This window comes from Suillus subalutaceus, assembly GCF_016647625.1.
Source record: "Suillus subalutaceus strain FC151 chromosome Unknown DFJ58scaffold_139, whole genome shotgun sequence".
In the NCBI taxonomy this organism is placed as follows: domain Eukaryota; kingdom Fungi; phylum Basidiomycota; class Agaricomycetes; order Boletales; family Suillaceae; genus Suillus; species Suillus subalutaceus.
The window spans coordinates 87,846-109,891 of NW_024540388.1; the positions used below are offsets into that span (position 1 = coordinate 87,846).

Below are 22,046 nucleotides of genomic sequence, written 5' to 3' on the forward strand. Positions count from 1 at the left end.
ACTGTTCAACAATTTTGTCAGGTGATTTCCTTGAATTGATCAAAAAGAGCCATGCAGAGACATATCACTGCAAGGAATCCAGTAGGCGCAAACCGTACTTGCCCTCACTGGACATACTCTCGACGTATGAAATTGAAGTCCATTCAATGGTCAGAGGATAGAGAAATTCAGCCCTGAATAAATATAACTGTTGAGTCAACTCAGAGCCTTTGTTGTTTCGTGCCCTAGAGCATTTGAGCCAAGCAACCCGACAAAACACCAGTAGGTGGGTACTTCGCTGCCGACAAGCTAGTTAGAGGAGAATATTTCTCAGTTACGCCACGCACCTTCATGGCATCGTATTCCGCCTCTCCGAATGCACCGTGTGCACGAACTGGAGCATCAACCTGAAGATTCTGAAGACGCCATTCTCCTCCCCAGCAAACACGTCATCTCTGACCAGCGCACCTCAGACCATCTAAATGGCCAACTTGGGCCGCACTCGGACACTCTGTCCTAGCAGTTATTTATTACCTCTGCCTGTGTTTCCGGGCAACATGATGCCCATGGGTTGCGTCGGCTGAACCAGCTTCCAGGTCTGGAATTGATTAGTAACCTTCGCCGGCAACAGCAAAAGGTTACGTAGGCCGCCCTAGATCCAGAGATCATTCACACTGTCATGAACAGACCTGTGTGACCAGCACCAAAGATGCACTTTCCAAGTGTCATGGTACGGGTGAACAAAGCATTACTACCTGACCAAATATATACTTCAAGCACGTCATGCTGAATGACAGCGTAAGTGAATCTCCGTAACCTGAAGCGACCTACCAATGTCATTTTTATTGTTCCAAGACTCGATGTTCTACCAGTAGCACCTTGGCCCGTCAAACTTCAGATCTTGCTACATCGACAGCGTCGCAAACAAGTCCTATACCTCATCTGGCTCCCTCGCCGAAATCCAAATATGGAATGTTACCACTCTTGCTGAGGGCATGATGAGTCTCAGCTGGAACACAAGACCCCAGCGTACGAATTGCATCTTTCGCGTTCCTTCCCGAGAAAGAGAAGATAGAGCTTGAAGATGGCTGGCAGCTGCAGATACCACCGCGGTTCTCGCGTGGTGAGAAAGCGACTGTTAGCATCGAGTTTGCCTGCGATAGTTCTCAATTCTTCTGCTGGGTGAGCACTGAGTGCGGCTGTATTGAGCACAGGTTCGAAGTGTCAGCACTGATCTCTTGCGTAGCTTTCGACCTGATGGAAATAGGGTAGCGAGTTTTGTTAAGGCTTAACATTGTACACGGTCACGACTCACGAAGAACAAGCGTGCAAGTCTGTGTTGACGTGTTGTTTGTAGTGGCCACGTGAGATCCCTGAGGCCAAATAAATGACATCATTAGATTCAACATTTTATATCAATTACTACTTGGAACTCACTTGAACATTCGAGGATTAATAGCCTGATTGCTGTGAGGAAGAACTAATACACTTCGAAGAAGCTTTCTTAAAAGTAGACGCAACCACTTTGGAAGGCTGGTATGTTTAAACTGACATTCTCTGATTCGGAATCTGTTCCTCAAGGGGACTGACGGCAGAACTATCAAGTACTCCCTGCAATCGAGTTCTACATCTACTAGGGACCTCCGGTCTAGAATGATTGTACCGGCAGCCGGTTAACAGAATTCCCGAGTTTTGCCATCAATACTAAGAATTTCAATCACCCGTGGAGTAAGTGTGGACTCCGCTGTCGTGCTCCTGGGACCTGGACATACTTAATACCATTTAGCATCAGCACTTATTTCATCCAATTATGCGAGCGTGGGACGCACAGGTAAATGGAAGCTTTTAGTTCAGGATTCGAGGCCACAGATCGGTGTTGTCGTCGAAGGTCTGGTAGTTTATTCAACCAAGTAAAACTCACACAGATGGATTCTCCGAGCCCTGACGCGCACCAGGTCCATAAAGCAAAGCAATCTGACGTGTTGTGATACGTTATTTGTCGCGTCTGCCAGCAACAGCTCAAACTATAGTTCTCAATACTAGTGGTTTCTGGTAAGTTGAGCCTGTAATACTAATAGCTATCTTCTGCAGCATATGTACATATATTCAGTGACCTGGAACTTTTCTCTCAGAGCACGTTCCAGCGGCAGACTCAATGTTTTGCAGCCTCAAACTTCGACTCTCAGACATACTGCGCGTATTTGGGCCTAGTGCTTTCGTCATTAGCATCGTTTTGAACATCTTCACCATCCTGCGCTTGCAACACAGTCTGTCGATGATAAACAGTACAGTATGTCGGGGTTGTCTTTACAAACAGCTACAGGAGTTAATCTCACTCGGCGTATTTGATGCAGCTTACATCGGTGATGATCATCCGATCGAATTACCGCTCGACTTGGAGATCGTCGCATTGACGTTTGAAGACTCAAAGTATTACAGCACATCGGGGCTCACGGCCTGGTCGGAGTGGAATTTGCTCGATCATTTCCCAGAAGGCCACGGATTTGTGCGTCTGGGACCAAATGGTAAGTAATCGTTCTCCCCATTTTTGTCAATAAATGAGTCAAACGCTTACCGTTCCCATATTCTATTAGGGCGACTGTTTGGTGTCTCGATGTTTCACCAGATTCATTGTCTACAAATGATCCGGCTAGCCCTTATTAACGGGCCCAATGACCATAGTAGCCACTGCCTTAACTTCTTGCGACAAGCCATTCTTTGCATTCTGACACTACCCTTGATCCAGTCTACACCAATGGATCGACGGCAGGCTCAGACGGTTTGGGTGTGACGCATATATGCCGAGATTGGTCACAGCTTTATGCATACATTGAGGAGAACCAGAGGAGCTCTGTGTGGGCAGAGCACAAGACAGAGATGCAATTATAACGGGAAGTCAAGTGGGAGGATCTGATCTCGCACCAAGGAATGGGGTCGGCTCGGTAAATACTTACTTATATACCTCGGTTGGTGCTCGAAGCGGTTGTCGATTCCAAAGGCTATTCAATGTCGAGGATTGATCTGAGTGACCGACTGCGTGCCAAGCCAACACTTCCCCATGCACCGTGATTTTATCATCGAGGTCTTGGTCATTGCCTCGGTGCTTGAAGCGGATATCAAGCGCAGCCACAGGGTTATTCAATGGAAGGTTACCGGACTGAAAGTTAGACTGGCGTGAGTATCGCGAGGATCCAAGAGTCGTTCAGGGTGATACTCGATAGGGATGCATGAAAGCTGTCACACCATGGGCGGAAGACACAAATGCAACACAATATGTCATATTCATTCTTGATTCATAACAAGTACGATGCAAAGCTCCAAGCCACATCATCCAACTTCCATCCAACAAGTATATAGAATATATACCGAGCGACATGATGAGATACGATAGCCACGTCCAGCGTGCAATGAGGATTACCCAATAAGCATATAGAAGATACACCAAGCGGTAACGCGGAGAGGAAAACACACTAAGAAGAGAGAATATTCGATGCAAAAGGAGTGTCGTGGCATACTCAACCACGACCGTGAGCTTTGACAATGCCGCTATATCCACTTGGGACAGCGGTAAGCGACCTCGAGCCCAAGCGAGCAGTTGATATATTGCAGCTAAATGCCGCGCGGTAGAGAAATAGCAGCTGCGAAGGCGCGTAACATCACAGAGGCCTGAAAATTTTGATGTGTAAGGTCAGTCGCATTTTTAGTCGTAAACGTGCAAAGACTTACTTTTGTTGTTCGTTGCGTCGTAACCCAACCTATTCATCACCGTTGACATTATAATAGGATGGCATGGTATAATCTAGCCACTCAATGGATACCACGATACTTTTTTTCAGATGGAAACCATGGTTTGATATTACCGTTCACATGAAGATATTGCCATCTAACTGGTGATGCAACAGAGAGCAAGCAGCACGCAACATCCTCGTTATCATAATATGAGGGTAGAATTCTCTGGACTAGACATTAACAGCTTCATTTTGGAATCAGAAATATCAACTTGAAGATACATCACATAAGTTTAGTCAGCCTGAGATAGACATATCAACACGTGTGACTTTGGTTATCACGATTCTGTCATGAAGCTGCACGCATAATGCAAGGCTTGTGTTGAAATCAGAATTCCCCGTAGCAATTAAGTCATTGTGCTATAGACTGGGGCAAGGCTAACAGTGACTCGACAAGCGTATGCGTTGTTTTGGTGTGTTGTGCAAAGGCTTCCAAGAGGTTCCTTATTCGGAAGTATCCCTTGTCAGTTCAAGTTTGTCTTGGACTCTCAGGGAACTTCAGCGCTTCACCACTATGAATCAAGCCCAATGCACGGGTGCTTGCACCCTGTCGGATGTTCCGCCATTCTCGAAATCTGGCTAGCTTACGTATGTCGGAATATCATCATACTGACCGTCCTTTTGATTTGCCATGATGATATAAGCCTGGGCTTACCACGTGACAGACGCGTTCGGCGTACTCGCTGCTGATTGGACACTGCGCATTATTTGTTTGGTATTTGGCTTCTTGATGCTCATCCCTATATACTGTAAGCGTCGTTCACGTATCTACATCTTCTTTTCTTACCGCTTTGTCAATCATACGCTCTTCTACGTTATCGTTCCGTCTGTTAGTAGTTGCCGTCGACGTGACGGCCTTCCTGGTGAGTTAGCCTTAGCTGAAGCTTGATCATAATTTTACATTGTCATCTTTAATTAGATTGAAGATCCCCAGGGCATCGGCGGCTAAGCGCTAAACGTTAAACGTTAAACATCGATGCATCATCTTGGTTTGTCACAGGATTCCATCTGGTGACGAAATTCATCACGTCATTCAATGGATTCCGATGACGAACCAAGATATCTGATGAAACGTCCGTAGGAGATCGTGTCTTGAATACTAATATTTCAACGTTTACTGGTTTGCCCTTGGTTGCCCAAGTACTACACCCCAAGCGACACCTGTTCTACCGACCACAAAGAGTCGACTGGCATTAATGCACGGGCGCTCGTTTCCACCCGGGAATGAAGGGCGCACAGGAGAAACTTCAATGGGAATCGAACCGTGTTGCAGGAAGACATCGCATACTCGTTCTCTGGCATTTTCGGCGCCCATTCGCGTGTTATCTACGGAGGGAAGAAACACAATGCGCTCGGACGTCTTTTGCAGGAGATCATAGTTCATTCGAGCAACATCGCCGTGCTGGACTGGGTGGGACAATCATCCAACTTCAACAATTGTCTGCCAGCCGAAATTTCCTCATACAAAGCTTCGCAATGCAAGCTGCCAACTCTATTCGAAGGCGGGATACATAAATCGGCCACCGCACTGCAAATACAATGACTGGAGTCGGCTTTGAAACTACCCACCCTGAGAATTTCAGTGCCCCTCGTTTCCCAAACTCAGGACTGCAACTGCCTTGCATCGCATTTCCAGTCACCGAACTCAGACGAAGGCGTGGTCACGACCAGGAGACATATTTCACCTACGACGTGGCAGACGGACTCCAAGACTTGCTAATCACAACAGAAAAAAGCTAATTCAATTCTCACCTACAAGGCCTATTCAACAGACATTCTTGCTCATCCCTCCGCTAGGGTTGTCTGCTGAAGAGAATGGTCCAGCTGACTTGCATTCTCATCCGCAAAAGTTGAGTTTTCTCGTTCACCTTGGGCAGCGTTTTGGCGCACTTTGGCCGAGGCACCCGCGTGAAAATATTCACCTTGCTGATTCGCGGTCTCATTCACGAGCGTCGACGTTGCTCATTCGTCTTGGACAGCCTTTTGGCGTGCGCAGCAGCATGGTGTTTCGTATTGTTTTTTAACTTGCATACTACTACTGATCTGCTGATCCTACCAGGTTTTTACTTCTTACAGATTTAACCATATTAACTCTGCACAAATCCGTATTACTGGTCATTTTGTTATCAAACTATTCATGATGATGAATCAAATAAATTTTGTTCTTGTAGCAAGATTCTTCTCAGCCACATTCGTGTTGTGTTCTCGCTTCGGCGCTTCAGATTTCAGCTCTTTAACCGTGGCAGTGCTGTGGGAATTCTCGATACCCTCTATGCCACCACCAGAAAGTCCAGACTCCAGAAGAAACGACTATCTTCCTTCGTCCATAAAGGGGTATCTAGGGAAGACTAAGACGCCAGAGCAACCCTCCAATTGTCACATCGTGACCTAGTACCTCCAGATCCAAAGATTAGAACATTTTACCGTGTTCACTAACGAGACACGTTGGCCTAGGATGTTAAACCTGTCAACACTCCAAACCTACCTCACACAGCTACTCTCACCCGCTGACACCATTCACACTGCGCTCCTTCTTACACCAGAGGGTGCAATCGTCTCTTTTGCCTGTTCGTCAACGGGGAGTGGGAGTGGTGAGAGAAATACAACGCACATGGTTACATATCCTAGTACCAATGGACATGTGGCGCCCCCTAACGCTCACGCGTCGAGCGTCAATGGACACACACCACCATCATGTCGTACGCCATCATTACGAGGGAGAACGGATTGTGCTACATCATCGCACGCGCTCGGTAGCGCTGCATCGGATAGTGGGTCTTCTCAGACGATGTCTTTGCAGCGGTCGAAAGACGAGGTATGGATATTGGCTGGGTTGAGCGCTGAGGTGTGGGCTGAGACGAGGAGTGAAGAAGGGGCTGAGAAGGGGATAGGGATGGCTGAGAGTGAGGTGGGTCGTCACTTTTCTTTTCTTCCCGAGTACACGCGACGTTGTGTTTGCACACGCATACTTCTCTCCTTTGTGTGAACATGGATTGACGAGTCACGCGTAGCTTGGACGAATAGTTGTCGTCCCTGTCGATGACGCTAGTCCGGAATTACAAGATGAGAGAGAACCGCTACTTTTACTCGCTGTGAACGGTGGCGCAGAAGCTAATTGGAAGACTATGTGTGCAAAAGTGGGCCTCTGACATACTCATTCCCTTTAACACTGATGCACTGTGCCAGGCCAAAAAACTAGGAGCATACCTCGCACCCTCTGTGAACAAACACCGCGGTGCTATCGAAGCATCTCCATTGAATCGGACGCCAGCTAAGAGCCGGACGAGGAGTACGACTACATCACCAGGGGGAGTTTTACGGTAGTCACACTGGAGCGCATGATTTGATAGGTGCGACACGTCGGAGAAGACGCAGCCAATGAGAAGACGCGTTTTTGTGTGCACTTGGCCTATGCCGCGGATGACGATGAACTAGAATAATAATACGGGTACCGTGCTGTGCCACGCAGGATGTAGCATCATCTAAAGTTGTATTTTTGTAATAGAATGCTCTGCAGTCTAGAGTGGCTCTGGATCCAGTCGGGATCCTCGGCCACCGCGGGAAAAACAGAAACCGGGAAATTACTAGTAGCTCCGTTGCATTCCCGGTTTGAACACATCTTGGAGCATCTTGGTCGTCGTCGAGGATGGGGTCATGGTCGTCTACAGTAACGGCGAGCATGCGTGTAGCGTGTAATGCGCGTAGAATTACACGACCCAGAAGTGCACGAAACTACAGTGCACTAGCTCAACCCCAGCCTCGTCCTGCTCCGACAAAAACAGACCCATATGTCCTCCTCGCGCCGCACCTCGAACAGTTGCGCACTTCCCTGCTCACCCTCCTCGGAAGTTCCCATCCTTCCCTCAACGCAATCGCTCAATATTACTTTCTCCATCCCTCCAAACAACTTCGACCCCTCCTCGTCCTCCTCTTCGCGCGTGCAACAAACGGACTAGGTGCTGAATTCCCCCAAGTAAATTGGGCAGCAGACAATGCAAGAGCACATCAAAAAGAGCTCGACGCGCCTTTGACTCGAAAAGACATCCTATGCGACTGGAATCCCAGCATGCCAGACCATACCGCATCATTCGAGAGCGCGTTCGAATTGCGCATACCCCCTCCCCAACCATCACCATATACCCTACCACCCCCACTCCTCCATCAAACTCATCCTCAGGCACTCACTCATACATTGCTCCCTACCCAGTTGCGCCTAGCACAGATCGTGGAGATGATACACGTTGCTTCTTTACTCCATGACGACGTCCTTGACAAATCCTCCCTTCGTCGTGGCGCACCTAGTGCACCAGCTGCTTTTGGCAATAAGCTGGCTGTCCTCGGTGGTGATTTCTTGCTGGGCCGCGCCAGTGCTGCCTTGAGTCGGCTAGGCAGTCATGAAGTGGTGGAGCTTATCGCGAGTGTCATCGCTAATCTTGTAGAGGGTGAGATTTTGCAGATGAAAGGGAGTGGAACCGAAGCTGCTTCCTCTCCCTCGTCGTCTGCGAGTAGTGAAATTGACCTTAAGGACCTTCATTCTTCCCCTTCACCCTCATCCTCCGATAAATGGTCCATCTATCTTAAAAAAACTTATTTAAAAACGGCTTCCCTAATGGCTAAAGGCGCACGGGCTGCTGTCGTGCTAGGAGGGTGTAAAGAAGGCGAGGTATGGAAGGAAGTAGCCTATGCGTATGGGAGGAATCTGGGTATTGCGTTTCAGGTGTGTTTGCGCAATTCTTGATGTGTCTGTTTGTGCTTTTGGCTCTTTACTTCGTCACTGCGCGCGTTATTCCTCTTGTCTTGTCACATTGCGATTTCTCTACACCATCCCCGATTGTACTCACTCCTCGCGCAGCTCATAGATGACACCCTCGACTTTTCCTCCTCCACAGCCCAACTAGGAAAACCCGGCTTTGCAGACCTGCGCCTGGGACTCGCAACAGGACCCGCACTCTACGCGGCTGAAGAGTTTCCAGAGCTCGAAGCCATGATCCAGCGGCGGTTCGGTAGGGATGGCGATGTCGAGACGGTGAGCATTGCTTCCCACCAACCACATTTGGACGACCGCTGACTTTTTGTATTTCCACGCGATGTGTAGGCCCTGACGCTCATCTCGTCTTCTCGTGGTGTGGAGCGCACGCGTGAGCTAGCGCGCGTACATGCTGAGAAAGCACGGGAGGTGCTGACGTTATTGCCTAGAAGCGAGGCGAGGGATGCTTTGGAGGGTTTGACGGAGGGTGTTGTGAAGAGGCGGTGGTGAGGCCTTTTGAATTCCCGTATGTTGTGACCGGGCGTCATCATTTTTCTTCTTGATCGATGATTGAGGATAGCAACATACGTACGTTGTCTGGGGGCATCATTAAACGCTCTCTTCTGTCGACTTTTGCACAATTCAGAAATATAATCTTATCACACTTTATTACGATTGAATAAATAGATATCCATTGTCCGGCATCTGGGACTCAATAAACGATTCATTACTTGTTCAGAACGTCTACCAGGAGGCCTTGGCCAAAAAGACGCCATATATAACAGAAATCTAGTTGCAGAATTGACTGGTAAGTCGGATTGATACACGCGTCGCTCATTGCAGTACGCCCAGGGGCGGGTTCACTAGCTACTGCGCGGTTTGCAAATCAAGAATGATGAGCAAGTGAAGTATCGCTTGGTAGCAGGTACGGTAACCTACTAGTACACAGCACGAGCGCCAGCCCATGTGTTCGTTGGCCAGAAGTCCCCGGTGAGTTTATGATCAGGGCGCCATGCTGGTAGGAGAAGTAAAATGAGATCGCAGCCTGCTGACCATCTATCTCCTTGGTAATGTCAGGAATGCGATGTGAGCTCAGTGTGGGTTGTGGCGTTCTTCAATGGGCCGTCACTGGTTCAGATGATAAAACCCTGCCCATCAATATTTGGGACATGGAGAAAGGAGAGAGCCATTCGAGGGACACAAATTCAATGACGGGGTGATGAAATCAGTGGCTGTGTCACCGGACGACAGGCGGATTGTGAGTAATGGATTATAACATTATTTGAGACGTCGGGAGCAAGCAGAAAGTTCAAAGTATTCAATGCGCTCGTGAAGCATACCGACAAAATATGGTTGGTTGTGCTTCTCTCCCGATGGGAAGAAACTCGCAAGCGGGTCGGTGATAAAACAGTTGATATTTTTTGGGATGCGGAGAAGTACTGGTGCTGTCCTCTCGACGCTCCGGGGTCATTGGCAGGATTCAGGATGACTTTGAGCACTGAGCAGTGTAACATTCACTGGCAGCCCAGATGAGCTAAAATTAGCATCCGGATCATGTGACCACACCATCCGGGTTTGCACACCGATAAAACGAATCAACTGCTCAACTTCTAAGGTTCGATGATGCCGCTCAACAAGATTGGGTTCGAAGCGTTGTGTGGTTGCCTGATGGTCAACAGCTTGTCTCCGCATCACCCGACACAACACTCAAGTTCTGGGACTCCTTGAATGGATACCAGATTACTCAATTGATCACTGTAGCTCGTTCCCTAATACCATGATCTCGTCTGATGGCTGTTTCATTGCCACTGCCTCAAACGACATGACTGTGCGGCTGCGGAACAAAAAGTCATACCAGGAAATCGGATGCGCATTAAACGAAACCTCAAGTGCTTCCTGTGTTGCCATTTCTCCCAACGGAGAACTGCTTGTGAGTGGAGACCATGAGGGGAAGATTCGGCTCTGGCCGATCGAAAATACACTTTCTGCAGTATTCGGGCTGGATTCCTCATACTACGCCTTCTTTGCGTACCGCAGTAGGGGGAAGTTAAGATGGAACTTTTATGTGGAGGCTCTTTCCAATGCGGAAAAGGTGCGGACGATATCCATCATCGATTTAACGAATGCAATGATCTTCTTAGGTCATTGATCTCAACCCTTCGTCTTATCTTGGGTATGAATTACAGCATGCGGCGCTTCATGGAGTACAGTGCCATGATAGCGCATTCAAATCATGCTCTCCAAGTTGGATAATACTACTGACGCACGGATGTAAAGTAAGCCAAAAATGACTTATGTATTGACGTGAAGGTCATTAATTCGTCCTCCAGATCTATGCCAGAAATATATCAGTGCATCTGAAGTAACGGAAGGACAAGCCATTCCTGCTCATTGGAAAACGCCCCACTTCGTCCAATTAACACCTTCGCCGGACGTTTATGCAATCAAGACGCTCAAATCGATACCTTCATGGAAAGCACAGAGTACAAGAAGCTTTCATGTTCATCGGTGATGTGTGGACCCCTCCAAATGGAACCCATCAAAGAAGCGGTCGCGAAGTAATTCAGTTGGGTCATATTATTGCATAGGTAGAAAGGAAGGAGCCGCTACTGTGCAACATTCAGGACAAAGTCATATACGAGTTGGATCCTGTCGGAGCCGTGGTGAAACCGCAGAAATTCTGCAAAGTCACTCGTCATGCGGGGCCTAGAGCGACACCTGCTGCATCGATCAAAACAACAATGCCGAGGTCCAGCGATCGGTCGATTCCATGTTCGTTTGGTATCGCCACTCAAAACTCACCATCATCTACCTGTCGGATGTTCCGTCTCCATCGGAGTCTGGTGCACTCGCAAACAGCACTTGGAACACTCGAGGATGGACTGTTCAAGAGTTCTTCGCTCCTAACATTGTTCTCTTTTACTGAGCAGCTTGGACCCTATGTCAGCGTCCGCTCGCGCAACCAAAAAGAACCTGTTTCTATCATGCAGGAGTTGGAGCATGCAGCAGGCATAGATGCACACTTCTCGTCACTTTCCACCCAGGAGTGACAGGTGCGCAAGGGAAACTGCAATGGGCATCGAGTCGTGTTACGACGCTGCAGGAAGACATCGCGTACTCATTGTTTGGCATCTTCGATATCCATTTACCTGTCATCTACGGCGAGACGAAGCAAAATGCGCTCAAGCGGCTCTTGCAGGAAGTCGTGGTCAAGTAGGGCGATATCACAGCTTGCTGGGTAGGGCAATCATCTCACTTCAATAATTCTCTGCCAGTCGACATTTCTTCATACAAAAATTTGCCATGCAAGCTGCCAACTCTATCCGAAGACGACATGCAGAAATCGGCTACCACGCTGCGAAATACAGTGACTGTAGAGCCGGCTTTGAAACTGTAGACCCTCCTTAAGAATTTCAGTGCTCCTCGTTTCGCGAATTCTAGACTGCAACTGCCCTGTATCGCATTTCCTCTCACAGACATCAGGCGGAGACCTGGTGAAGATAGGGATAAATGCTTCACTTATGATGTCAAGGCAGACGGGCTTCGAGACCTGTTGATCACCACAGAAGACGAGCAGATTCAATTCTCGCCTGCAAGGCTTACTCGGCAGTCATTCTTGCTCATCCGTCCGTAGAATCGTTATGATCTTGAGCTGCTCGAGTTTGCAGACGAGACGCAGAGCGTGTGCGATTGGCCCAATGGGCCTTGATCTCTGTCAGATGATTTATTTGGCTGATCTCTTGGCGACAATAAACCGGCTGATTCGCAAACTCATATGCGAGAGTTCAGGTTGCTTGTTCGCTTTGGACAGTCTTTTGGCGCGCTTTTGCTGGCGCAGCAGCGTGGCGGAGAGAGTACAGTATCGCATCTGATCAGAATATCATCGCATGAGTCAGGGACATGCCTTCAGTTGATGACATGACGGACGTCAGGTGCTGGAGATTTTGTAGCTACATTGTTATCGAAAGATGGGGATCTCTGATGCATTTTCATTTATACCTTGACAGCACGGAATTTTTCCTTAGGACATTGCACCGTACAGTGCTGTGCTGTGTCGTATCTCACAACAGGCGAGCAAACCACGGTCTTCATCTTTCGTACCCCGTAAACTGATCCCCACAAACAGACTCCCTGCAAGAAAAAACCCGCCCCCGCGTCTTTTCACCGCTATCATGAGACACGTAGCCAGAGACATGATATTCATCACAAATGGGCTAGACTGCATCAAGGAGTTCAGATGCCAGCTGTATCGCAAGACGCAAGAGGCGGGCGTCAGAGTTGTTGTGTTGTGTAATGGGTCACGATATGCTCACTTTCCCAACTAAGGCACAGAGACAAGTAAGTAGCTCCTCGCTATGCCTGATCAATGTCGGAAATGGGATAATGAAGGAGCGGGTGTAAACGCGAAACGTGCGTATGATTCTCTTTTCCCTCTACACACCCATCCAGCACTTTCCACTCAAACGTATATTCAGACGCAGTCACAACCCGCGTGTGAAGCCTCCAAGCATAGCACATGACAAACGCACTGGTTTCGGCGCTCATGGCTGCACAGGCTGCTGGCCAACTTATTGGTTTTGTGTCTAATGACATACATCCCTCATATACAACATCTTGTCGGCGGGTGCACGTTCTATCCTGCTTTCCACGTGTGCTTGGCGTAATACGCCAGAAGCTATGTGATAACTATACATCTTCCTAATGACGCGGAACTTGCCAGTATTAGGTCTGATTCGTAATGGCCTCGTGTTTGTCTGGACAAGTATAATACCCCACTCGCCCCACCTGCTATTTTGTGTCCGAATCGTTGTCTCTTGTCTTGCCTGTAGAGTTCTCATCTCCACATTGCATTCACAGTATCGCAATCCACTGAGGTAAGTAAAACTTGAAGATTCGCAGGCCACAGTCGGTTAATCAGATTAGTCTAGGTCACATCATCTATACACCCCGCTCGCCACGTTGTGTCCGAATCACTACCTCTTGTCTTCCCTTGTAGAGCTCTCATCACCTGGACGTTGCATTCATAGTACTGCAATCCATAACGGTGAGCAAAGCTTGAAGCTCTGCAGTTCAGTCGACTGATTGTCTAGGTCACATCGGACGTACACAGAGAACGTTGCTACATAGCCCTTCTCCCCGCCAAGTTCCCCCCCTTTTGTTGGCACTGCATGTCTTTTTTCCTATTCATGGTAGTAGCTGTTATGGCCCTTGTTTCTGGGGCAGAAAGAGCTAGGTGCGTTGCAGATGAAGAGGCGGCAAGAGCCAGGCGCGCTGCAGAGGAAGCAGCGGAAAGCGAAAGAGCCAGACGTGCTGCAGAGGAAGAGGCGGAGCGAGCCAAGCGTGTTGCAGAGGAAGCAACAGACGACGCACAGAGGCGTCAAGAAGAACATGAACGGGCGGCAGCTGAGACTGCAGAAGCTCTTCGCAGGGCAGAAGAAGCGAGGCTCGTCACTGAGCGTCAATGGTTTGAAGGAGTTCGCCCTGAATGCCGCCCTTCGGAGGAGGATATTATTCGGATGAAGGCCAAATATTTTTACAGCCCAAACTTTCTCCATTTCGCGGTTGTCGGCTCATCTGGAGTCGGGAAATCATCCTTCATTAACGCCGTCCGTGGCCTGTCCAACAACCACCCCATCGCCTCTCGTACGGGGATTGTCGACTGCACCCCTCAGGTCACTAGATACCCCGATCCACGTCCAAACTCCCGGATCATTTGGTATGACGTTCCCGGAGCAGGCACTCCAGATGTCCCTGACTGGCACTACTTCAATGCCCTGGGCCTCTACATCTTCGACTGCATCATCGTGCTCATCGATAATCGTGTCTTGGAATCCGACCTCGCCATCATTCGCACCTGTCAGCAGTTCATCAACATTGAAGTGTTCATCGTTCGCTCCAAGTCAGACCAGCACATCAACAACATGGCATGCGACAGGCTGCCACCAGGGTTCGACCCTTGTGATTCAGACATCGACGACAAGACACGTTGTCAATTTCTGCAAATCAAATCTGAAGAACGGATGAGGTTCATTGACGAAACGCGCCAGAATGTGCAAATGAACCTTGAGAACAAGAACCTCTTTCCTCAGAAGGTCTACATCATTTGTAAGGACGCCATGCTTGCTATATGGAATAGCTCGCATTCTCCAAAGGAAATTGACGAGGCGGAGCTTCTGAATGATGTTAGAGAGTGTATGGGTAGGTGTCTAGAGTCGGCATCTTGAACATGGTCAGATTGTCTCACTCGATTGTCAAACGGATCGTTGAGTGCATTTAGATTATGCGACACGTAATTCCGATTTGTTTTTGATCTTTTGCTGGTTGGTTCATTAATTCTTTTCTCGTCAAATGTGACATTCGGACCGCACCCCTCCCAAGTCTGCAATTGCATATTATGTCATGTTCTCCGGAAAGTGTCGATTCGTTACTTATAAACACAGCTAACTCCCACCTCATCTTGACATTGAATATCGAATGTGCAAGCAATCAACTCTACTTCGGAGTATAGAACACGACGTTCCTATCTTCATTCGTATGGTCTGTCGTATAAGTTACTCGTTAGATGGACTGGCGGGTGTGTCTAGTACAGTTACCTTGTCCATAATAGTCCCCCGGCTGGTCACGAGCCTAGGTCAACTCCAGGAAACTCGCCACGTATCAAGTCAAGGCAGATGGTCTTCATGACTTGCCAATCACTACGGAAGACAAGCTGGCTCACTTCTCGCCGCATGGTCCACTCGGCAGACATTCTTGCTTGGAGAAGACGACGATTCCAAGGACGGAGTCCGTCCTTGGAATCGTCGTCTTCTTAAGCTACCTGACTTCGCAGATGATGAAGATTATTGGTCTGCCTCCGGGTCTCCGTCACGAGATTCTCCCAGACCACCTGATTCAGAATCGAGTGAGCTAGCGTTGCATTTGGCTGTTCGCCTTCGACAGTCCTTTAATGCATTCATGCATTCTTGTTAGCGCAACAGCGCGGCAGAGAATACAAGAGGATTGTGTCCAGACCATCATATCATAGCACAAGTCGCAAACATAGCTTGTGTTCACAGCTTGATGGACGTCAGGACACTAGAGATCTGTTCTCATGCCCACCTGAGCATCGGCCTGCATCAGCGTCCCACAATCTCATCATCAACATTGATTAATTTCTTCCTGTGGGTCAATATCACCAAGCGGTCACGCCACGTTAATTATGGGTGCGGAATGATATCACAGCTTTGCCTCTCGTTCGGTGAAATTCTATGAGCTCGAACATCAGAATATATAACTTCCAGACAATCCTTGTATAGGCACGTCTACAAGAACGCCCGCGTCAGTAAAACGATCGATTTGAGATAATTATTTTGCAAACGTTTATTGCACTCCAAACACCCCGGCTCGCTAATATCTTGACTTCGTTGGCCAGTTTCATCAGCCCTCCTCCAGGACTTTATCGGTTCCGCTCTCTACACTCGTGCCAGTCAAATTCGCAAGGCGATCGACTATCCCCGCTTTCAGAGCTTCTGAAGGCGGTAAAGCGATGCCCCTCGAGCGCAACTCGCCTACGTATAACAGGGAGAGCCGACTTTTGCATTGAGAATTGCAGTGAAACTCAGGGGCCACCGTGCGCCAAAGTGATCTGCGCACTATAAGCAATCACGGAGGATTATATTCGTGGGTTTATTACCTCATTCATGCACATCCACGCCCTTCGCCTGCTGCCGTCAGTCATGACCCGGTAATCGCAAACAGAGGGAGAGCATCATCCCAGCAGCGAATGCATGGCCATTGATTGCTGCTAGAGTAGGAACTGTAACGAAACAGATAAACAACAGGGCGCAAACGGAATGAAACCGACCACGTACTTGGGTATGTGAGAAGACGTGCGAATAAGGGGGTTACAGTCTCTGTTAAAATATGTTCAGTGCTTCAAACTCCTGGAGTCAACCTCACGCATACCATCTAAAAAGGTCAAATTTCCCTTCACGGCCTCGTAGTCAAATCCATTGCTGAAGAATTTGTCTTGGTCTCTCCTTCCAACGATGATAAGAGCACCACCCGCCCTGATCTGCGCCGTCATTTGCTTGTTTATCACGCATAGCGCACCAGTTGTGCTCTACCACATCCAATGCAGGCCGCAAAGCCTCATCGATCATTCGCGTTGTCAGGCGGGAATCCTGCCCACCATGCAGCTCGATTATCCAAATATCTTGTTGAGCTGTGTGCGTGCTCGCTATTCAGACCTCCGTTAGAACGCACGTACGAGGACTTGCACTCACGGTGTGTGATAGTCAGTAGCGGGTCAGCTGTTGGAAGTGAGAGCGAGAAGGAACCCTCACTGGACATAACTGCTGGTCTGCGATGCTTTCTATGTAAAAACAGGTTAGACGCCGGGACATCCAAGTTGCGGATTTATAATCACTGTACCTCTGTATGGAGACAACCGTGGATTGAGCGTGATACGCCGCCACAATTGCAAAGTCAGCAACCTTGTCTGATTGGACGGTGACATCTGAACAGGACAATGTCATCCAACGGTGTCATCAGGCGCTTGTACATCATATGTCGGAGTGGCGTAGCTCAAACTTGGGTTCAAACTTTCGCGGAGGGGCAGAATTTTGACATAGCACGACGTTGCAGCTGCAGACACTGCACAATTTTGTGTTCATGATGTACACCGAACTGACGGGCATGGACTGGTTGCAGCAGGAGAATATATGGGCTCTAGTAAACAAGTACTGGGAACTTCGGTGGCACAGCAGCGAAAGTGTAGTTTTAGTCATTTTTGCAGCGAATTTCTTTTTGATTTCCACAATATTGTGCCTGTTAGTAGTAGCATTGGGGTTCAAATTAATCAAGTTAACCCTTATTTTACCGGCGGCATATTCCTAGCTGCAACCAGCCTTAGCTAATGTGAGCGAGTCCAACAATGATATTCAAGACCGCTAATCGCTCAAACTTGAGGATTCTTCCAAAAAACTGGTTCCCTCCGGACTTCGAATTCATGATGAGCCCGTCTCTGGAGTCTGCTCTTGCAGGGACTGAATTTATCCGAGTTTAGGCGCGTTCCCTCCTGCCTGCAACAAAGTTCCCATACCGTCTAGCGTCCGTCAATTCGATGCACCATATTCACCCACGATGCACCTCGTTCCTCTCCTCCCCTACACAAGTAACAGAGCTTGTACTCAGAGGTAAAAGTCATGGTCCTGTTATTGATTGTGATCGCTAGGGTCATCACCCAGATTCACCGTGTATATCGACTGCTGTTCCGTATCTGCTCCCCGTAATGCCAGAATATGAAGGGTCTGCAGTAATCATTAAGGGTGACAATGGGAACAAAAATGAAGACGTACGCAGGACAGCCTATGAGGATTGCCGCGACTGCTAGGATAGTATTGCCATTCCCGAACCCGAGTGCTTTGTACATCGCTGGAGCAAACAAGGGAAATCCAAAGCCTGCTAGTGTCCGCAAACAGGATACAGCAGCCAGAGCTGAATGTGGAATATTTGAGATGTGTAACGTGAGAACCAAATCTACGCACCAGAAGCGGCATGAAGTGTAAAGCAATCAACAATGTAGTTCTGGATACACTGGAAATTCAGAATGATGCCTGTTCCCACAAGCGCAATGCCCTGTCGAAACCATCAGTGGATAAACAGTACTAGGAGAACCAAACCAACAATATCTGGAGCTATCCAATGAGTATGAGCTTGAGCAGTCCAGCCTACAATCAAGCACCCTATTGGAAGCAGTAGAGATCCGGGAACCATAGCAGCTGATGGTACACTGAATGAGTATTTAAGAAAGGAAGCACTAGAACAATATGACGAACGCAATCTAAACTCCGGCCTCCCACTCCACCGTGTTTACTCTTCAGATAAATGTAGATCTTATCCATCGTTTTCGCATTCAGTTGGGACGCCGCTATCAATCCTATGCCAAGTGCGATGTAATGAAGGCCGGCGATTCCTACCGGCTGCTGGTATATGCCCTGGAAGATCGATGGTATCGTCGTCAAAAATACTGAGACTATATGAGATCACGTCCATGGAAAATAAAATGCCTTACGATAAAGTGATCCGTATATATATGCCATATAAACGCCAAGGAGTTGCACGATCGGCTCATGGGCGAAGAGTGCAAAAGGGCGACTGAGTGATTTGGCCATGATGGTCCGCCAACTATATAAATCATCTTCCTCAGATATCATCTTACAGGGATTATCAAAGGACTTACGAGCGATCCTGACCTTCGAAAACGGTGCGGATTTCTCTGTGAGACGCTTTTTTCAGCATCCATCGATCTGCGAATTCGTTCTGCCTTCCTTTCCAGTAAGAGGGGCGCATAAGCTGGACACAATTCATAAGCATCAGCGGATCACGACCAGTTGATCACTCACTCTCTTGAAGCGAAAACACTCCAATGATTTGAATGGCTGCATCCACAATGGACGTAGACCAGAACTATCAGAGAAATGAGAACGATCCTCCATTAGCGGAAGCATCACATACCACCCATCTCCAGGTCGAATATTGAGCCACCCTGAGGAAATTTAGATGGTGTCGTTGAACTTGAAATTAACCACAAACCAGGCTCCTGTGATAGGTCCCAGGACGGGGCCCATTATCGGAGCTAAGGAGTAAATGGCGACAGCTCTTCCTCGTTCATCTGGTCGCCAGCAGTCCCCAAGAAAGCCACCACCAATCTGAAGAGGAAAGCCATTCAGAAGAGATACTTTCGACTTGAAAAAACTTCAACTTTACCGCGAGAGGCGCGCTGCCTCCAAGGCCAGCAAGAAATCGGAAAGCAAGAAGCTGGGATTCTGACTGTGCGAATCCACAGACAAGATTCCATACTGTCATTTCAAGAATGAGTGGGATTATGGATTAGCTTGTAAACATCACATACCGAGATACCATAGATTTGCCAATTGCAAAACGCGTGACCGTCCATAAATCTCACTCAATGGACCTAGAACCAATGGCCCCATGGCTGGTACATAGTTTGATTGATTAGTGGGGGCATCTAACATCCACCAAATTGACTTACCATATGCAAGCACGAAAATGGATGTTGTGAGTGCAAGTGTAACATCATTGTCAATTCCGAAGGAAGAAGCCACTTGGCCAGTAGCGGGCGCAATCATACAGGATGAAACTGAACTGACGCAACTAAACGATGACATAATGATTACCGCGCCCCATTTGCGTCTATAGCTCCAACTGTGCATTGTCACGGTGTAAGAACTGTAAGTCCAACAACGTTGCCACGCTAATCTGCTGATGCAACGCACTTTTTAGGATTTTGAGGATCATCTGGGCCGTCCCAGTCACAATCAAACATCTGTATTCGCAAGGAGCTCGCCACTGCCAGTGTCATACGGCTTCTGAGAATGACTCTGTTGAGTCTGTTCTGGAACACGATGGGCTGATTCTGGTGCGTGATCATCTTGTAAGGTTGACACGGGAGATACCGCGCCTAGTAGTATTCCCTGTCCCACTGCAGTAGCCACGGACGCATGGAATCCCATTTGGTTTGTGGCAGACATGACACCCACATAGTGCTTTCCTATATGCCTACTTATAAGTCTATATATATAGCAGCCGATTACTGTCGGACATTACAAAAGTGCTTACTATAAGAGACCTGGAGGCCTGAGAGTTGAGTAAACCTTAGGCCTGAGTAGTACTTATCCTGTTATCATTTGAACCTTTCTCGGTTCCTTCGAAGTTCGAACGAAAAGAAAGTCTGGACACCGGACACCCTCACGTTATTCATAACGAAAAGACCCCAGACTCTACTCAGCATCTTCGCTTCACGTTGCAGCCATCACCGAGTAGTAGTATATAACGGCCTTAACTCCCCTGCATGCTTTCATTTGCTCACTCCACGAACAAGTCGAATGGTGTGGCTTCCGCGGCCTCTGTCTTGTGAGCAGTCAGCAGACTTCGGAGTATAGAAGACAACCGTGACGTTCTTATCTTCATTCGTATGGTCTATTTGGGGGAGACTATGAATAAGTCACTCGTTGGATGGACTGGCGGTGTGTCTAGTACAGCTAGGATGGTTCCCTTGTATGTGTTAGTATATCCCAGGCTAGTCACGAGCCTAGGTCAAGACCAGCAAACTCAAATCACGTATCAAGTCAAGGCAGATGGTCTCTTATTCTTGGCATGTTTGGTGTCCATCGAAAACTAGTCTTTCTATTTCATTTTGCAGTTAGCAAATGACTGCTAGGTAAGTAATTCCATGTGATTCTACTAGGACTGATACTCTTCGAACTCATAGACGTCCACCTTGACCAGTCTTGCTAAGCCTAAGTGGAGCATGTCAGGACGGAAATCTGTTGCAGGTTCGAAACCTGCTCGACATTTTTTTTCCTTTTACTACTCCTTGAACGTTCACCCAGTGGATGGATCCTTCAAGCTTGCAAGGTCTATCTTAAGTATTCATAGCCAACTGGCATCAGAACAGATTAGAAATCTGCTCTTTGGGGTCACGCGTGGTGCGGATTCGAAGGTCTCTCCTTTCCCTCCATGTCAACTTACATGACATCATACCTTGGAGGCTTGAATGCATCATGCAAGTGGCTATTTGTAAGGTAGTATTCACGCTCTATTCCCAAGTCACTTCAGTATACCAAAAATATCAATTTCCATCACATATTCGATTGACTCGTGTAGGCACTGGCAGGCATCAAGTACCATAATTCGACATCTCTATAGCATGTAACAGTACTGTCAACCCGTCTGAACATCTCCTTCACTCAGGATCTTCCACGATTCCTTGTCCTGTTGCACTACGCACTCTTGCGGTTTGAGTTCGACGGCTTGGATTTAGAGTCAGGTCTTCGTGACCCTGAAGCAAGGATATAGACAGGTGAGGGATCGTGCCACCAACAGTATTCCGTGATTGACAAGGCAAGTTTCTCCCGACAACCAGACATCGAGAAAGATGGAACAATGGCAATCAACTCGGAGAAGAGTAGCGGACTGAATGTGACCGATATCTAGGAGAAGGTTTGGAGGGGTACTTGAACATGGGGAGAACATGCTCTTTATCTTCCTTTGTCTCACAGGCTTCGTAGCATTTAATGTTTACCATCTGCCAAAAATGCTAAACAATCGTACCAAAGTCTACCTATTTCTATGTCTAGTTCGCAAGTTTCGATCAAACCGACACGACTTTTCGACTGTGTTATGACGATATATCCTATACCACTGTGACCTGGGAACAGGTGGCCATCTTGCATTGCGGTGTCAGCCGCGGCAACACGATGTTCTACAGGACCACACTGACTCGCGTCTTGAAGTATCTCGCTAATATCTGGTGCGGAGAGCTCACCCTCGTCGTAGATCTGACATGATGTATGAAACCATTAAGTATCCCTCAATTTCTAGATCAATGGGCAACCATAAAGCAGTTCAAATATTATCCGCAGAAAGCACCTTTGCTTATTCTCGGGGTCTTACCTATACAGAAGGATTTGGTCCCGCCGGCCAGATTTATGCAACAGTTGGTGTTTCCGGCTTTTTCAATTTATATC

General features: G+C 48.0%; 7 protein-coding genes across 7 annotated transcripts; 5 read left to right on the forward strand and 2 right to left on the reverse strand.

The window, feature by feature from the left end:
* The first annotated feature begins 1,691 nt into the window (after window positions 1–1,691).
* On the forward strand, window positions 1,692–2,934 carry DFJ58DRAFT_811353 (uncharacterized protein). Its single transcript, XM_041391477.1, has 5 exons — window positions 1,692–2,031; window positions 2,114–2,246; window positions 2,334–2,504; window positions 2,574–2,660; window positions 2,726–2,934. Exons 2-5 carry the CDS (start codon window positions 2,135–2,137, stop codon window positions 2,866–2,868), a joined length of 513 nt encoding a protein of 170 aa, XP_041238879.1. The 5' UTR covers window positions 1,692–2,031; window positions 2,114–2,134; the 3' UTR covers window positions 2,869–2,934.
* Window positions 2,935–6,222: 3,288 nt separating this feature from the next.
* On the forward strand, window positions 6,223–7,091 carry DFJ58DRAFT_667424 (uncharacterized protein; the record flags this gene model as incomplete). The annotated part of the gene is made up of 4 exons (XM_041382618.1): window positions 6,223–6,338; window positions 6,540–6,747; window positions 6,779–6,904; window positions 6,954–7,091. The coding sequence occupies 4 exons, from the start codon at window positions 6,223–6,225 to the stop codon at window positions 7,089–7,091; spliced, it is 588 nt and encodes a 195-aa protein (XP_041238880.1).
* Window positions 7,092–7,381: 290 nt separating this feature from the next.
* On the forward strand, window positions 7,382–9,232 carry DFJ58DRAFT_811357 (terpenoid synthase). Its single transcript, XM_041391478.1, has 3 exons — window positions 7,382–8,484; window positions 8,620–8,793; window positions 8,863–9,232. The coding sequence occupies exons 1-3, from the start codon at window positions 7,414–7,416 to the stop codon at window positions 9,022–9,024; spliced, it is 1,407 nt and encodes a 468-aa protein (XP_041238881.1). The 5' UTR covers window positions 7,382–7,413; the 3' UTR covers window positions 9,025–9,232.
* A 3,778-nt stretch (window positions 9,233–13,010) lies between these two features.
* Window positions 13,011–13,779, forward strand: DFJ58DRAFT_811362 (uncharacterized protein). Its single transcript, XM_041391479.1, has 3 exons — window positions 13,011–13,388; window positions 13,443–13,558; window positions 13,605–13,779. The coding sequence occupies exons 1-3, from the start codon at window positions 13,216–13,218 to the stop codon at window positions 13,745–13,747; spliced, it is 432 nt and encodes a 143-aa protein (XP_041238882.1). The 5' UTR covers window positions 13,011–13,215; the 3' UTR covers window positions 13,748–13,779.
* A 439-nt stretch (window positions 13,780–14,218) lies between these two features.
* DFJ58DRAFT_811366 (uncharacterized protein) lies at window positions 14,219–14,873 on the forward strand (the record flags this gene model as incomplete). Its single annotated transcript, XM_041391480.1, has 1 exon — window positions 14,219–14,873. A coding segment is annotated over one exon (516 nt), but the record flags the coding sequence as incomplete, so codon positions are not given.
* Window positions 14,874–15,522: 649 nt separating this feature from the next.
* On the reverse strand, window positions 15,523–17,322 carry DFJ58DRAFT_811367 (uncharacterized protein). Its single transcript, XM_041391481.1, has 10 exons — window positions 16,927–17,322; window positions 16,779–16,867; window positions 16,558–16,717; window positions 16,459–16,532; window positions 16,365–16,406; window positions 16,250–16,309; window positions 16,066–16,138; window positions 15,949–16,045; window positions 15,872–15,907; window positions 15,523–15,815 (listed from the first exon to the last, which is right to left on the reverse strand). Exons 1-10 carry the CDS (start codon window positions 17,028–17,030, stop codon window positions 15,711–15,713), a joined length of 840 nt encoding a protein of 279 aa, XP_041238884.1. The 5' UTR covers window positions 17,031–17,322; the 3' UTR covers window positions 15,523–15,710.
* Window positions 17,323–17,743: 421 nt separating this feature from the next.
* DFJ58DRAFT_845530 (MFS polyamine transporter) lies at window positions 17,744–20,048 on the reverse strand (the record flags this gene model as incomplete). Its single annotated transcript, XM_041393162.1, has 14 exons — window positions 17,744–17,804; window positions 17,853–18,033; window positions 18,229–18,286; window positions 18,333–18,529; window positions 18,569–18,681; window positions 18,737–18,849; window positions 18,900–18,935; window positions 19,012–19,042; window positions 19,090–19,205; window positions 19,264–19,355; window positions 19,409–19,525; window positions 19,550–19,722; window positions 19,794–19,933; window positions 19,974–20,048. 14 exons carry the CDS (start codon window positions 20,046–20,048, stop codon window positions 17,744–17,746), a joined length of 1,503 nt encoding a protein of 500 aa, XP_041238885.1.
* Window positions 20,049–22,046: the final 1,998 nt, after the last annotated feature.